This window comes from Ursus maritimus, unplaced genomic scaffold (assembly GCF_017311325.1).
Source record: "Ursus maritimus isolate PB19 unplaced genomic scaffold, ASM1731132v1 scaffold_29, whole genome shotgun sequence".
In the NCBI taxonomy this organism is placed as follows: domain Eukaryota; kingdom Metazoa; phylum Chordata; class Mammalia; order Carnivora; family Ursidae; genus Ursus; species Ursus maritimus.
The window spans coordinates 27,714,993-27,732,547 of NW_024425452.1; the positions used below are offsets into that span (position 1 = coordinate 27,714,993).

Here is a 17,555-nt window from a genome sequence, read left to right on the forward strand (position 1 = left end):
CCCCCCCCCCCCCAATGCAGGGTGAAATAAACGTAACAGGTTTCTCTTTCCCTTGTTTCTCTTTCTCTCACTTCCCTCCAAACTTATCCCCTTCTCTTCTTACTTTTAAATTTCTTAGGGTCATTAATAAGCTAATGTCTATTGTGAATCTTCAAGTGGAGAACATAGTCAGCGGCTTTGCCAAGTTTGCTGCCCACAGAAGTTCTGCATAGGGACACTGGGGGACACGGCATGGGATGAGAATTCTAATGAACCCTTACTCACTGCCCCAATCCAGCGCCTCCTAGTGGTGACAGAAATGATAGGGAGGGAGATGAGCACCGCGAGACCCAGCGGCGGGGGGTGGGGGGCAAGAGTAGGGCCTGGAAAACCCGCCTTTGGGTCTCCCAGCAGGTAGACCTGCTAAAAGACTTCACGTGAGTTGTATTTCTCTGCAGCATTTACGGGCAAGCAGGCCTGACTAATGTGAACTGGCTTCCTCTGCTTGAAAGTTCCTAAAGCTGGCCATGTTACGGGATCCTTATCGCTGTTTAGAAAATGACTCAAATTTACCCCGACAACCCAGCCGATTCACAGCCAGGGCCTGGTTTAATAAATAACAGCTGTCAGCAACCCTACACTCAAGACTTGTAGTCTTGATAACGGAAGTCAGGGGGGAATAGTCGGAGCTCCACTTCCTTCTCTCTGCAGCAGAGAAATACATTAGCTAGGAAAGCTGACGGAATGCACAGATTCCACCCCCCTAAAGAGTAACAGTACGTGTGTGATAACCAAATGAGTTTCCCATTAAAAAAAATATTAGTTTTACTGTCATTTCCTTCAGCCCAGCCAGGCGTAGTCTAGGCACCAGTAAAGCCGAACAGAACACAATAAGGCAACATTGGAGAAATAAATTTATCCACATGTGGGGGCCCTGGACCAGATATATTTGAAGAACAAAAGCACCTAGTTTATAGATAACATGCTTTCCCCATGTTATTTATTCAGGACGAGCTCGGTTTTTGTTTGCTGTGTGTTTGCTGGGTACACTTTCCTGGGTACTAAGTCAACATTCATTGTTTCAACAAATATCGACTTGGCCCTTCAAAATCTTCAGCACTAAGAATTTCAGACCAACTAATTGCTTTAGATTTTAATTTTATCCTTATATAAAGTTTTACATTTTAGATACAATGTTAGAACTGAAAAGTATCTTCGAAACTTCTCAGAAATTTGCTCACTTTGCAGATGAAGCTGAGACTCAGAAGTTGCGTTGCAAAACCCAAGGCTGGGCGGGGCCTGTGTGAGGGGCAGTGCCAGGGAAGGAAAGAGCCAGGAGGGGGAGCTGTGGGACCAGGCCTGAAAAGGCAGTTGCCGTTGATTAGAATCGTTCACAGAAGAGATCATATTTGGAAATTTAATTTGTGAAGCACTCCGTACTGCTTCCATTATTATACTTCAAAAACACTTTGCTAGGTGCGTTGATGCCCCTCTGCTTGCACACCGATCTTGGAGGGGCACCTACAACTTCGGGCTTCAGGCGAAGACTGAGAAATGATCATGAGGAGGGGGAGGCCCCTCGGAAGAAGAGACTGTGCAACGGATGAAAGTTTAGTCGAAACTTCTGAAGTGAAGCTTTCCCTATCCTGTTATCGTGTTCTTTCTTTGTCATATCCCAAAGACATTTCTCCTTAGAATGATGGACTCATTCACCAGTCACTCAAGGCCATATGACTATTTGCCTCCTCCTTCACACATCCCCAGGGCTTTGCACAAAACAAAATTTGCACAAAATCAGTCTGAACTTCCCCTCTTTGCTCTTGATTTGGTCCATACATTATGTAAACATTATGTAGCAACAACCTGCAATGCTCTGAACAGTCTGTAGCTTGGAAAGAGGGAAGACAAAGAGACTTGAGATCAATAGTTGCTTAGGAAGAGTACAGCTGAATGCCATCTTCTAGGAGAGTACTTTCAAGTCATAATCAAGTTGTGTGTGGATTTGACGAAGTGAAGTCCTCACGATTGGTACAGAGACTAGTTGGTCTAGAATTGCCTTAGCTTCCTGGATTTGCTTAAGCCCTTTTGAGCACATTATTTTTATGGCACGATAGAGAGGTTTCTTCATGAGCCTTACCACACCCACCAAACATCTACTATCGTTTCGGGTAGCCTCTGGGATTACAATAATTGCTTGCCGGCAAATGAATTAATCTTCTGTCCTTAACGTACTTAGGAAGCGCTTCTACGCAGCGAATATGACAATCTCGGTGTAGAGGCAGTCCAGGGCGCTTGGCCTTGGTGTGTCGAGCTGGGTCAAGAGCTGCTCATTTGCAGCCGGTGGGAAAGTTCCAGGTCCATCCTGGCACCAAGAGGTCCTGGCCTCATCCTTAGCTTCCCATGTGGATTCTGGAGGTAGTCGAAGCATTAATGTCATTCCGGTTCAGGCCATGCCCTGACGGAGCCTTAGGGATCCCGCTCCGGAACCTCCAGCTGCACCAGCAGCGCGATGACAGTTATTTGTAGGAACAGGGAGCTCGCATTTATTGAGGGCCATCTGGTGCTTGGCAGTGTGCTGGGCACTTCAAACGTCTTCATTAATAGTCAACAACCACCTTCCAGAGTAGATATCACCGACCTCCTTTTCATAAACGAGAAAACCGAAGTCCATTTTAGCTAGCGAGTACATACACCCCTAGATTAGCGTCCACGTGTCTGCTTACAACGCTCAGCTTTTGACATCATTCTAGCGGTTTTCCAATGTGGGGTGTCCAGGAGATCGCTTAGGGTGCAAGGGGCCAACAAGGGATGGTGGGGTGGGGGAGGCACAAACATGCCAGCACCTTCACTCTTACCCGTTTACGTATCAGACTTCCACAAATGCTTTCCTTTGAACAAAGGCTAGCTTAACTAAACAAAAGCTCAAAACCACTGGCTGCCACAGCTCCTTCGTTAGGCAGAACGTTTGCTGACAGAAGTACAGTCTGACACGACAGCGACTCCCCGTTCGTTCTGTTGCTCCAATGCAGCTGCAATGCACACGGCTTGAAGAAAGTGAGCTGCTGTGTGGGGCTTGGAAATATGGGCATCATTCTGAGATGTCCAGCGTAGGCACATTTTATGTATCAGTTTCTCCCCTGATTTGCTTATATAATGTCTTTTATCTCTATGCCAAAGGTCCTGAAAAGCATTCCCAACTGGCTGACTGAGGAAGGATGTCCCTTAGCTCTTCCTCATGTGATAAAAACCATTTAAATAAATGTTCCTTGACTGCAGGGAACACTTTGAGGCATTTTACAGTTAACATTAAAAAGATTATGGTCTTGGTCACCAAGCAGTTTATAAATTCATAGGTCCCTGATGGTCCAAAACTGTCTTTCTCAAGCTTCTTGTCATGCTTGTCAGGCCTGAAAAAAGACTCTCTAGTGTCAGACCTCTGAGGGTCTCCCGAGCGCGTATCACCAACTCCAGTTCATTGCACGGCGCCCCTTTCCCACATAGAGCACACGGTCCTATCACTTGCCCCCCAACCTGGGGCTGTGTACTGATTGCCTTCTGCCCTCTTCTTTATCGTTCTTTATAATTTCCTTATGCCCTTCTCTTGCGCTCTGGGGCAACACGCACGTGTTGGACAGGAAGTGAAGCATCTCCTTTGATAGGGTCCCGTCCTAAGGCAAGACTTCAGCTCAGTTTGGCGGAAACCAGGCTTCGCCTGGGCTGGCCTGGGCTGAGGACCTGTTAGGTAGTTTTCAGGGCCGCCTCTCCCCGCCTCCAGCAGCCCGTTTCAGTGTGATGAAACCGAGTGTTCGCTAGATGGCGCGCAATAGCCAAAGAAGAAGGAATAGATTAAGGGATGAAATTTTAAGAGCCCCAACTGCTTTCTGCCTTCTTAAAAACCACCGTGCGGTGCGCACTGGTGGAGGGAAGAGAAGTCTGGAAGGAATTCGCGCAGTGGCGGAAGGAGCTCCAGGGGACGGCTGATAGAGCCATTAGTACTGCGTGATTACCTCGAAGGTCGGGCCTCGACGGCCGGGGGAGGGTGCTGGAAACTCCTGGATCATCTTTTCCCGTTCCCAAAAGGCGGCGTTAGGAGTTCCGAGGCAGGCGGGCCCTCCGCGCCCTAGCGCCCAGCGTCATCAAGCCTCACACCTGGACGCAGTGGCTAGATTTCCCACGGATGGCGGGGGAGTAAACCCCCAAGTGCGCGCACCTGCCGCTGCCTGGGGGGAGGGGATTGGGGGAGGAGGGGGAAGGGATGGGGTGGGGGCAGCCTTAGTGCCATCTCTCCCTCTCCTCCCAACTCATAGCCAAGGCTTTGAGGTCTCAGTTTCATTGGTGGGCAGGAGCTGAGGGGTCATTTCTTCGCTGAGAGCATCAGAGAATGAATGACAAACGTACCCGTCCTAATTACTGGTAATCTGCAGGGCACTCTTAAGTGCTCAAGAACATGTTTTAAATTCTTTAAAATCAGGAAAAAAAAAAAAAACCCAATATAATCCACGTCGGGTATTCATCTCTATACCAACACAGTCATAAGATATAATTTTAAGTATTTCTATTTTTATTTATTTTAAAGATTTTTAAAATTTATTTTAGAGAGAGAGACAGATCATGAGCGGCAGGAGAGGCGGAGGGAGTCTCAAGCAGATTGCCTGAGCATGGGGCCCCGTCTTGGGGCTCCATCTCGCAACCCTGAGATCATGACCTGAGCGGAAACCAAGAGACCTGGGTGGAACTGACTAGTCACCCAGGCACCCCTAATTTTAAGTCTTTTAATTAATTAATGTTAATATTTTTATTAATATTCATGAAAGGCCTAGAGCCCACAAAATCTTAATGCATCCCTGGTAGTCTATTTCTTTCTCAAGATGTGAATGTTACCGTGATACAATGTTTGGTGCTCAGCACTCGGTAATTTGTATAAATCTGGCTCTCCCGAGGGCTCCTCTGAGCTATAATAGGGACCTCACCTTCCACACTGGCCCGTGTGGTTTATTTTCCCAAATCTGAGAACATTCCGGATTTGCTGCACCAGCAGAGGGAGTGAGTCTGCTCAGCGGGTCTGGACTGTCAGCGCTGCGGCCTCCAGGAAAGTGCCCTGCGTGGAGGACAATCCCAGCAATGGTCTGCGGCCTTGGGAAAGTAGGTCAGCACCTTTAGCCACCCTCGGCCTTTCTATAAAATGGGCTATTTAAACCAGATGATCACTCATGTCCCTGCAGCTCAAGTATCAATCTCCCATTCTAGGTGTCCTGCGGGAACCACCGAGCTGGAACATGAACAGGACACATACCTCCAGAACTGCTGATGGAATTCGGGGATCAAAAGAACTTTTAAAAAAAAAATCTATAATTTAATGTTTCATTGTTTTATTATTTTATTATTGGCCAAAACATGTTGTGTTTATGGCTTACAGCTGAAGGGCAGGGTTAGGGTGAGAATAACATTCAATGCTAGAGAGCACAGGGCACAGCACCGTACGAGTGGCTGGAGCTTAACACACATTTGTGGAATTGACTAGGTTACTAGCGGGAGTTCCTTCCGGGTTAAAGAGACATGTAATGTGAAAAACTTTGGGTTTCATTTTAATTATCCACTGTTCTCAAGAACAGGAACCACAAACTTAGGCTCTAGGAACCACAAACGTATATTAGGCTCTCAGAAACTCTTCTATGAATGGATGTGTGAATGCCCTTACACATCTTGCCCCGGCTGAGACTCAAGAATTATTTCTGCTTCGGTCATTATAGGGCGTTTTGGGTGCATCGGTGTTAGGACCGGCTGGTGGAGGGAGAGCTCTGAGAGCAGAGGCTGTGGGAGGAAGCCCAGGCTTCCACGCAGACTCTGCTTTCAGGGGTTCCATGAAGGAAACTCCATGCAGTGGCTCATGTGTGGGAGGAGGGCCCGGGTTGAAATTCTGGAGAGGGCTAAAGGTACCTGGAGGTGCAGGCAATACTGGGGTTCCCTCATGGAAGCATGTGTTAACAGAAAATCCCCATGATGGCATCCCAGGAAGCACGGGGCAGCAGCAGTGGAAACACAAGAGACGGGGCCAGAGACAGAGGACAGAGGGCGGGGGCAGAGGCTGCGAGAGTCTCCTGGAAGGAGAATTCCCGCAGGCGCCTCAGCTCTGAAGGGACACTCCTAGCAGAGCCAATAGTGCATATGAAGGGGACATTAAGAAGTTCAGGACTTTTGTTTCTGAAAGTGAACCTTTTCCTTTTCTTTCTTTCTTTTTTTTTTTTTGGCATTCTAAGAATATAACAAAATATTATAGGAGATTTCACTTGGTGAAATACGAAATCTAACAATTCATTTAGGATTAATTAAACTGAAGTGTGTTGTCACTTTTTCTAAATAGGTTAAACAACCTTTGTATACCCTGTAGGAGGGTTGATAAGACTCTTTATAGGATGCCTGGGTGGCCCAGTTGGTTAAGCGTCTGCCCTTGGCTTAGGTCATGATCCCGGGATCCTTGGATCGAGTCCCGCATCGGGCTCCCTCTTTAGAGTGGGGGCCTGCTTCTCCCTCTGCGCCTCCCCCTGCTTGTGCTCTCTCTCTCTCAAAAATAAATAAATAAAATTTAAAAAAAGACTATAAAGGGGCAGTAGACAGACTTGAAGAAAGCACACAGAATTGCCATCGAGTTCCAGCTGTAGCCCTTGGTGATTGTGTGACAAGTAAAAGGTAAGTTACTCACACTTCTCTGAGACACAGCTTTTCTGACTGTGTAATGGGGAGAAGCACCTACTTTGTGTAGTATTTATTAAGATTAAAAATAGTGTCAATTAATAGTAGCTGTTACTGTTTTTATTGTCACTGTTGTGGTAGGTGACATCTACCACCTTTTCAGAGCTGGCAACTAAATGGGAGTCTTTCACATTATGCAACTTTCCTGAGAAAATGAGTTTGCTCTGGCTGGAAGCATCCTGGACGCCAGACTGTAATTAATTTCAATGTTCACCGTTTACCAGCCTTGAAATCTGCCCATTTTTGAGGAGAGAGTGAGTTAGAATAAGTATGTGTGGTTTTGCATTTGAAATCTTCAGCCTGCACAGCTAACTGGCATACAAGCCCTCCATGCTTCTAAGGAATTTTCAGAGCAGCCTAAATGAAAGACGACTCTAGTTGCCAGGATGCTGGCAGAATCCTGAGCAAGCTGTGATTTACTCGGTTTTTCAGTTGATAAATCACAGATAGTTCTAACATTGGTTTATACTTTCTATATCATAGATTCATTTATTTGGGTTGTTTTCAAAAGCTGAATGGCAACCACACACAGTGATAACACTGTGTCACTTCTCCTACGTGTCTGTGCCTCTGCAGATGTTATTTGGCCTAATTGATGACTGGCCCTCACTTAGAGACACACCCAGGAATTCAGATGCTGATCTGAATGCGGAATGATATTCTCTAGAAATCTCGTGAGAAGTTTCAACATTTCTGCTCTTCTCTTCTCTTTAGTCTAAAAGTAACAATGGAATAATATTTTCCCCTCCCAGCGTTAGTACCACAAACTACATTTTCACCCTGACCTTAGGCCAAAAGAAAACAAATGAAAAAGACTTGATTGGATTTTGTTTCAAATTTTGCAAATAGAATTAAATAAATGGTCTGTAGGGCATAGAAAAGAATTGCTAAATCCTCTGACGACAACTGCCTTAACCTTCCCCTTCAGCTTGACTACTCTAGACCCCTGACTTCCCTTTCCTTAGAGTAGCTAGTTTACAAAACTTGTCATTGTAAATTCATTCTCTGCTCCTTTGAGATGTCAATCTTCTTGAAAGCTTCTTGCCAGTATTACAACTCAAGACTGCCTTCCACAAGGACCTAGGAACCATTCCTTTGAAATGTAACCATCAAAGAAGATAGCACCCCCTGTTTCCCAGTCTCTGTGGGAGGATAGGAGCCTTGCTCTAAGTTTTAAGATAGGAGGGGAACAGGCCACGTCTCATTTTCTACTTCATTCCAACCTCACTAAGATCTCACCTCTACTCTTGCCAGTCTGCTAGATTGCTTTTGGGAAGGGTTCTAGTGACCTCTGGACTGTGAGCTTTTTTTTTTTTTTTTTTAACGATTTTATTTATTTATTTGAGAGAGAGAGAATGAACGAGAGAGAGAGAGAGAGAGAGAGCGAGCACACAAGCTGGGGGAGAGAGAAAGGGAGAGAGAGAGAAGCAGACTCCCCGCTGAGCAGGGAGCCCAGTGTGGGGCTCGATCCCAGGATCCCAGGACCCCAGGATCAGGACCTGAGCCGAAGGCGGTTGCTTGACTGTCTGAATCACCCAGGCGCCCCTGAACTGTCAGCTTAAATGACCTCTACCCATTGTTCACTCGCAGGTGCTGAAATAGCTGAATGCCTGTCTCTCCTGCTCTTCTCTCCTCCTGGCTTCTGCAGCACCATCTTTGGCTCCTCTCAATGACAATCTTTCTATTCCCCATAAAGTGTTGGGGTTCCTCAGAGATTCAGTCCCAGTTCTCCTTTTCTCCTGCCCTACACCTTGCCCTGGGCTATTTTTCCAGCTATTCTCTGGTTTCAACTGAGGTTTCCCAAATGTATATTTTCTGCACTGGTCTCTGGCCTCTAGACACCTGCTTCATAGGACAGGAATCAGTTCACCGAGCATCCATTTCTGTAAAACTGGTTTTCCCAAAAACATTTTAGGAGTATTTTTATATCCTTAAGATAGCTTATTCATTTTTGAATTAAAAAAACCTTTATGAATTAATCTATGTAGCTTTTGTAATTACCTGTATTTTTTACTAAGTGTTTTCAAAATTGGCAATATTTAATGAATGATGAATTATATATATATGTATATATTTTTATTTTTTTTTGAGAGAGAGGGCATGCATGTGCATGTGAGGCCAGGTGGAGGGGCAGAGGGAGAGTGAAAGAGAGAATCTTGATCAGGGTCCATGCCCAGTGGGGAGCCCGATGTGGGGCTTGATCCCAGGACCCTGAGATCATAATCTGAGCTGAAATCGAGTCCAGAGCTCAACTGACTGAGCCAACCAGGTGCCCCCAAACTGTATGTTTTTATTTTGTAATTTTTTTGTAAAGAATACTTTAAGGACTGTTTGGTACTTAGTTTGAAGACTTTTTGAGTTTTAGAAATTTTATTACAGTGTAAACTGTAAAAGACCATAGTCATAAAAAAATAAAAAAGAAAGAAAGAAAAGAAATTGAACAAGGGCTTTTAGACAACCTGGCTTCAAATGCACTGGCTCAGTGTGCCTTTCCCTTCCAGGCTGAGCGACCTTCTTTCCCTCCTTTGTGTCCAAAGCTGCTATCACAGTGAAATAACTGAAGTACGCTGAAACTTCCAGAAGTGTCTCCAACTTCCTCCTGCCTTTCTTGGAGGAGCCCGGCCCCACCCTTCTCTGCCGGGGCCCTTCTTTGCAAGGTAGCACGCGCCTGACAGCGCCATCCTTCAAGAAAGCCTGCCATGACATCCCCTGGCCTCTAGAATTAATTGCTCTCTCTTTTGTGCATCATAATATTTCTGTTCATATCCTGATTATTGTATTTAGTGGACTTGATTATAGTTCTTCGCGTATATATCTATTTCTCTTGGCTGATCGATATTTAGCTGCTTGAGGGCAGGGATCCACTGGGTTCTAGTGCTTGTAATAGTGCCTGACGGGTAGCAGATAATCCCTACTTACTTAATATAGGAATGAACAGGGACCCAATCATGATTGCATGATCATTTATCTGTCTAACTTTTCTGTAACAGCAAAGATAAGGGACAGAGGGACTAAGACTCTGGTGGTTTAAGAAAAACCAACCAACAATTGGAAATAAAGAGAAACGTGGACCACACTAACCTTCAAATTCATGCTAGAGCACTAACAAGCCCCCGTCTAGCAAATAGGGATCATCCGTGGGCCAACCCAGCCGGCTGCCTGCATTTTTTCCCGTCTGTAAGCTAAGAAGAGTTTTTAGTTTTTTTTTTTTTTTTTTAAAGATTTTATTTATTTGACAGAGATAGAGACAGCCAGTGAGAGAGGGAACACAAGCAGGGGCAGTGGGAGAGGAAAAAGCAGGCTCATAGCAGAGGAGCCTGATGTGGGGCTTGATCCCATAACGCCGGGATCACGCCCTGAGCCGAAGGCAGGCGCTTAACCGCTGTGCCACCCAGGCGCCCCAAGAGTTTTTAGTTTTTAAATGGTTGTATAAGTACCTTCATAATATCCTCGATTTTGCCTTTTGGCTCACAGAGCCAAATATTTACTATCTGGCCCTTGACGGCACACTTTGCTGACCCCTAAAATGCAACAACTTTGAGTTACCATTTGCTCTTGGTGAGGGTGTTTTACAACTCGAGAGAGTTAGAAGTTATTGTATAGAAACTGGATAAGACAAAGTGATGCTAATTTCTGTGTCCTATTTAGCATGACATCCGTATTTCGTCATTCTGATTTGTTTTCTGGCTGTACAGAATTCCCTTTTCCAGGGCCTTTAGACCAGATTTGTCATCCTAGTGATTCCCTTATTAATGAGTGAAATAAAACTTTGATATACGCTCACGACTTATTTATATGAAAATTATGGTTTTCACATTTTAAGGGTTATTCTTTGCTAAGGGTTGGGCGAGGAGGGGATGGCTAGGGCTGGTGGCTGCCAGGCCTGGGCAGCACTGGACATGAGGCAGGAGAGCCTCCAGGGTCGTGCAGCCTGCTTCTGATCTCCTGTTTCTCCCAGAAAGGTGGTGAGGGAAGGGCAAGGGGTGAGACACACAGTAAGTGTTGCTGTATTTGGCCATCCTGGTTGGGAAAAGTTTAAAATTATAGGATGCCCTCTCTGCTTTCCAAACATAGATTCTTGGGATTCTCTCCTAGAGACAAAGCTATGTATTTATTCCTGGCACACGGTACTTCCCACAGCCGTCCCTTTTCTCTCTTAAGTTTTCCCCTTTTAATTCTCTTCCAGGGAGAGTTTTCTCAACAGATTGGGCCAGTACCAATGAGTTCAAGCAAGCACTGGCAAGATCAACGTGAATCAGGGAGGTTTCTTGTATTTGCTAGATGACCTTCTGGAATTACCTGGGATTTTGATTCTAAGTGCCGCTCAGACCTCTTTCATTACGTGCTGGGGGACGGGCACTGCCATACATCAGCCCAAGCCGTAGACACCAGAAAAGACTACGCCAGCAATAGAGCCGTGTAGGGGCTGTGTAAATTGGAATTCGAGTCTCTGTTCTTCAGGAACCTGAAGTAATTATCTTCATTTGGGGTCCGGGGACCTGAGAGGCAACATGATCAGCTGGCTGCACTGGTTCGTTGTACTAGGAGGACATTTTAATCAGCTTGTCTGTCAATCACCATGACAGCCTACACTCCAATATACCACCCAAAGGAGAAAATCTGGATCAGTTAGTCACACTGAACACCTAGGAGCAAAATAGCTCTCATATTCTAGATTAAAGAAAAAGAAAAAGGAAGAAAACTATTGAAAATCATCTGCATTTGTCCCCTCAGTTTGTTTTAAAATCTAGACATCCATTTTTTCTATAATCACAATACTAATATTGTGCGTAGTCCCCCAAACTAAAACTACACAGGAGAACTCATGCTAGAAACACTTTACTGTAACCATAGAGTTTTGTTTGTTTGTTTTGTTTTGTTTTTTTTGGAAGAGAGTTTTACAATTCAGGTTTAAGAAGTTTTAGGAGATAAGCAGATTAATGGATGTTAAGAAGTTCATTGCCTCTGTTGGGGTGCAATGGTTGTGAGTGTTTTAGGGTTGGGGCTGTCCCTGCCTGGATTGAAACAGGATGTGAACAGGGAGGAGCAGCTGTGGATAGTGTGAGGACGAGGTGGGGGTGTGCGGGTCTGTCGTCAGAGGGGGTGCCGGACGGCTGCAGCCTCCGCCCTCCAACGGCAGCTGGCACGGCGGCCCCGGCACGTGTGGCTGGCATCCTGCCTCTCCAGCTCTGATGCTGACCAAGTGTCTCCTGGGCCAGCTCCTCTCAGGCTCCCCTGAAATTCTCAACTCGGCCTCTGCTTTCGAGCTTCAGCGTTCCCCTCTTCATTGTCCAATTTTAGCAAGAAGAATTTCTTCTCAGTAAGTTCCACCTGCTGCCCTCCACCCTGCTCTTTGGCTATAAATTCCCACTTGCCCATGCTGTACTTGGAGCTAAGTCCACTCTCTCCACGTCAAGACCCCCTGCGGGGGTCGCTATCTCCATCGAGATGGCCCTCCTTGAATAAAGTCTTCCCTGCCATCTTGCCAAGTGTCATTGAATTTTTTTTTTTTTTTAATGGTACTGGCCATCTTGGTGGCTGCTGAGCTCTCGCCGCCACCAACTGCCACAGGCTGTCTCACTGTGGGAGACCAGCCCAGAGGGACGAGGATTCTCTACATTAATCTCTAGGCGCAAATTCCCTCTTGCCTTTAGACACTAGGTCTCAATAAAATGGGATTTAAAGGAAAATTCAGTGCTGCCTTCATAATGCCTCAGTGATTTGCAAACTCACAAAAATTTGGAGCTAAATGTCGCATATCAGAAAGTGCTCCTTACACAGTCTTTTTGAATGAAAAAGGCAGAGGTCTGATCATTCTAAAGTATCCCTCTTTGGCCATCCCGCAAGATCTTTTGGGCAGGGACTGACTTTCGTGTATTAATGTGCGAGACGAAGGTGGATGAACGCTTATTGTTTTGGATTAAGCACATAGAAGATGGTCAAGGTCTGATAATCAACCACTTGCTAGTTACTTGGGGGAGTTTTCCCTTTGCCTTTGGGGAAATAACTAAACCAGGATCTCTAGTGGGCGGTGAGGAGCTCACCTCTACTCCCTGACTGTTCAAACCCTCTTCCTTTCCCCCCCTTTCGGGGGCAGCTCGGCACAGTGGCCTTTCCCAGTAAATAGGAGTCCTTTTAGGTATTGAACTTATCCATTTTGACAAATATAGGGGAATTTGTAAAGTTACATTATTATGTATTTTTAACTTTTATAAAATTCTCATTTGGCTTTCTAATTCTGCTGTCCTCAAATCCTTTGGTTCAGGCTTTACTTATGTCCTAGCAGGTTCACTACAGGCATTTCTTGGCAGACCTCTTCCACCCATCCATCCATCCATCCTTCCATCCATCCTTATTCTGTGAGTTTTTAATGTATCAGAAATTCAGATTTTTCTCATTCTCTAAGTATTTAGTAAGAAATAGCATACGGTAGTGTCCCAGGTGTCCCATGTACTCTGGCCTCCCTTGTTCTACCATTAGAAGAATAAATTGCCCATGTACCCCACAGTACCAAGGCCTTTCTGGGATAACTCTGTATAAATTTGGCTCCAGCAGGGACTGAAACCAAAGTTAACAGCATCTCACTTCAGATGCTTTTGGCTTCTTAGAGGAAAAGCTACATAGCCAAACTGGTACCAGGAAAGAAGCATAATTTCAGTTCCAGCCTCTGTACAAATACCTTGTCAGGGTGCTTCTTACTGTTCTCACTGGTACCCTGTGCAAATCACAAATTACTAATCAAGTTAATAACGACAATGTTACAATATTAGCTACCAATATTCCTTAGTCGACTACGATGTGTCCAGTGGTATGCTGGGTGATGCAAACATTAATCCTTACAACTGTTTGCTATCTCTGTTTTCCAGTTGTGGAAATTGAGTGCTGCTGTTAGCGCACTGGACTCATATTCAGGACTATGACCCTCCAAAGTCATTGCTATGCTGCGTTTCCATCCAACATCCCCAGGGTCCCCTCCGCATCCCTGGCAAGGCACCACTAGCTTCCTGCTGTCTTTCTAAGGCACTACTTAAGTGGCACCTGCATCCAGAAGCCCGTCCCCACGGTAGCACACCTGAGTTCTCCCCTTGGCTCCTGACGCTGACCTGCTCATGTTGTTGGATGGGTCTCTAAGTCGACTGTCGGCTCTCCAAAGGAGGAAGGAAGGGATGAGATTGGACCCTCACCTCTGTTATGCTTTCCAAGTTCTGTACACATCCCTGTTCATTGCTTTCAATTGACTGAAGAAATTGGTCTCCCGATTCTAACTGGCAGGCACCCCTGGTTCCTTCTCAGTTCTGAGGTGGTTTTCAGGGGGAAGAGGCAGTACATTACTAGCATTTAGGAGGTCTTTGATTTCTTAGGGGGTCCTCAGGGCTTTCTTCGCTGCCCCTGTTCAGAGGTAAGCACTCCCAGACTTAGTGCCTGAGGGTGATCCGTCTTTTTAGTGATCCTGTTTACTGAAATGGGAGGCAATTTTCTTAAAGTTGCTCAAAGTTCTACTCTGGCAAAGATAAGTGTCTCCCCACTGAGCCTCTTTGTTTGCATTATGCCCGAGGCCTTTTCCCTCTGCCTCCGTTGTTAGTCCACAGGAAGCCAGAGCGGAGGTTAAAGATTCCCTTCACTAATTCACAGCCAATTAGGAGGCTTTGTTTCCAACCTGACCAGGAGGTCGGCTGGCAGTAGATTCGCAGCCTTGCCCCTCCGCACTCCCGGGAATTTAAAAATCTTCCTTTATTGGTTAGAAAACAGAATTTTGAAAGTAATGGTGAAAACAGTTCCTAATTTGGGCGTAGCTGGTTACAGTGGTACACACAGTACATTTTATTACCAGAATGAATATTTGCTCTCATGTAGCTTTGGGCTAACCCCCGTTATCTTTAAAAGTTTTCTTCACATCTAACACTTCGCTGTTTTAACCTGCACACGGAAGCTGATTTAAGGTGTACAAATGGAAAGGGACATTATTTTCTTTCTTTGGTGATGGTACAGTGGCTTTTTCCCCCAGGTTTGGATATTGGTCTAATGATTAGTTTTCTTCCCTCAGGACACTGTTTCAGCTTCATCCTGAATTGTGTTATTAGGAGGCAGTTCTGGTAGTTCACTACGGCTGGAAGGTTTCTTAGGTAGAAACGCTCCAGGTTGTTGCAGTTTGCTAAGAAAGTGCTTCTGACTTCTCGCAGAATGCAAATTAGCTTGGCTGTTTAAACGACAACAACAACAACAACAGAAACAAGGTCTTAAAAAGCAAAAGTTGTGTTCTGAGGGGGAAATTAAAGCTCCCAGATTGTGAAGCATGAGGTGTGCTTGTTCTCCGCTTTTTGATGTAGGAAAACTTTAACCTGCGTGGTTTAGGACCCTACCTTTCTACTAAGGTGATCCATTAGCTTCCAAAACGTTTTTTAACAAGTGGGATTTTAATTTGATTTTTGTGGCCTCAAAGTTGAACTGTTTGCTAAACAGAGACACAAAACCAAAAAACTCCCACAATTTTCTGGGTTGGATTTTTTACCTGGTTCAATGTCGAGAGAGTAGCTGTCTATCTCGAGGTCAAGTCGTTGGGCTGCAGCAGAACGAAAATCCTCCAAGACCCCCTGCACAGCCTTGGTGAGGTTATAGGGCACCGACTTAGCAAACCTCATTTTGCTGTTCACAATCACACTCCCATTTCTGAAGTTAAGTATTTCAAGTTGCTTAAATCCTGTAAGATTGGAGCGTAGGTATGGAACCAGCTGCAAAATAAAAGATGGTTTACTCTTAACTGTGTTCTAAGTGCTCAGCGGCTGCTAATTCCATTATACTCACTTCTCATCATCTGAGGCATAAATTTCAGTTCCTTTTTGATTATTTTTATTTTTGTGTTTGGATTTAGTGTGAGACCAGAACACGACTATTTTATGATCTATTTGCAGTGATTATGGCCCATATTTCCACCTTTCTTTTTGTGTATTGAGATGGATGGGCAGTGATTTTCTTCATGATGAATTGGGAGAACAGGGGATTTTTAAAAATCTAGGCCAATGTTATCGGCAAAGCAGGAATGCCAGGTTCAGTTATTAAAAAAAAAAAAAATCCAAGCAAACAAAAACATGCTCCAAACTGAGCCCAGGAGCAGACTGACCGAGGCCTGTATAAATGGGACATCTGTTTGGAAGCAACCAATTGAAATGACCAATTGAAGTAACAGCTTACACATCAGCTTGTCTGTCTATGCAGGACATGCTGCACAGTGCAAACAGCAGGGAACTGGCTGTCAGGGGACTTGGGTGTCAGTCCTGGAACTGTTTCCAGCTAGCTGTGTGACCTTCATCAAACCATTTATCCGTTGTATTGTACCTCAGTTCCCTTACCTGAATTGTGAGGAAGAAGAAAAAGTGGTTCCCCAAGGACCTTTTCCAAATCGTGATTTAATAATCTCAGAAGCACACCCAAGGGCTTCAGATTCCCACACCTGCCTATGTGAGCCACAGCCATCCCCGAGATCACTTTTCAGAAATGTCTGAAACTCAGCAGTGTCTGCTTTGTTCTTGGCCCTGAAGTTAACCCCCTCTTCAATTGACACCTACGCACACGGAGAGGACACAGATGCAAGCTAAAATCTGCCAGGCTTAGCCCAGATCTACTTTGTCTTGTCCCTGTCCCCACCCCACCAGAATTTTGACTCTCACCTTGCCTATATCCCCCTCCCCCAGGTTATTGTAAAAATAAGACGAAATTGTATACAAAGTGTGGAACTTCTCAGTCTACTCGGTCCTCTCCTACTTGCATTGACTGGGCTCAGTTTTTATGTCTTAGCATGGCGCTGGCCTCTGGTGGGAATTCGCTGTCTTTACCCAGTATGCAGATGACTGCTGCTCCCTTCTCTCAAATCCATTTTCTTCTTCACAGGAAAGAGGTTGCCTCGCTAGAAATCACATTTCCCAGCCCCCTTTGCAGCAAGGTGTGGCCATGTGCTAGTTCCCATCAACAGAATATGAGTGGAAGATGTGTGGGCAACTTTGGTATCTTTCACTTTCTTAGGAAACTGCTCACCCTGGGCTTCCTCTCTCGCCCCTTCTCACAAGTGGAAACAGGGATTTATTGGTGACTCAGCTTTTTGTGAATGAGGAAACACCATTGGGGTTGTCAGAGTTACAAGACAGGGGAAGTGTGGGTCGCTGGATGACACTGTACAGCAGAACTGCCCTACCCACCAAGTTGAAGAGAAGCAAACTTGTATCTTACTTATGTTATTATATTCTTTTTTCTTTTTTTTTGAAGTATAGTTGACACACAATGTTATATTAGTTTCAGGTGTACAACGTCGTGAGTTAACAAGTCTATCTGCTTTGCTACGCTCACCACAAGTGTAGTTACCATCTGTCCCCATACTTAAGTTACTATATTTTTGAGCTCTTCATTATGGAAGCTCAGCACGTACTCTAACACACCTGAGCTAGGTGCACTGGGACTCTGTTCCCTGAGATTATCCCGATATCTGCTCACCTCCCCTCACTGGGGTGGGGGGAGGTTGCATAAAGTCTTCCTTTAAAGTTCACTTGGAGACCTTGGTTTTTATGTGGTTTTAATTTGCATAATGATTTAAATGAAAATGATTTATTTGAAGCTTACAAATATTTTTCTGTTATTTTCAGAAGTTCTACGATTTTTGCATTGTGTGCTTTAATTGGCTGTGACTGTATCCAGGCATCACATAGTTGAGCATTTCTTATTATCTATGTGTTTCTTATTGTACATATAGAAACAAAATAGACATGTGAGTTTGGGGGTATTGTATAATCAAAGATATGTGCCATCATGACCGTCATCTCACTTTCTTTGTTAGGGAT

General features: G+C 45.0%; 1 protein-coding gene across 2 annotated transcripts in view; it reads right to left on the reverse strand.

The window, feature by feature from the left end:
• The window catches only part of IMPG1 (interphotoreceptor matrix proteoglycan 1), a 124,715-nt gene that overhangs the window by 9,219 nt on the left and 97,941 nt on the right, over positions 1–17,555 (reverse strand). For both annotated transcript variants that reach the window (XM_008684841.1, XM_008684840.1), the window contains one exon: positions 15,239–15,458. In XM_008684841.1, coding sequence (XP_008683063.1) covers positions 15,239–15,458 — 220 coding nt within the window. The remainder of the gene's footprint in view (positions 1–15,238; positions 15,459–17,555) is intronic.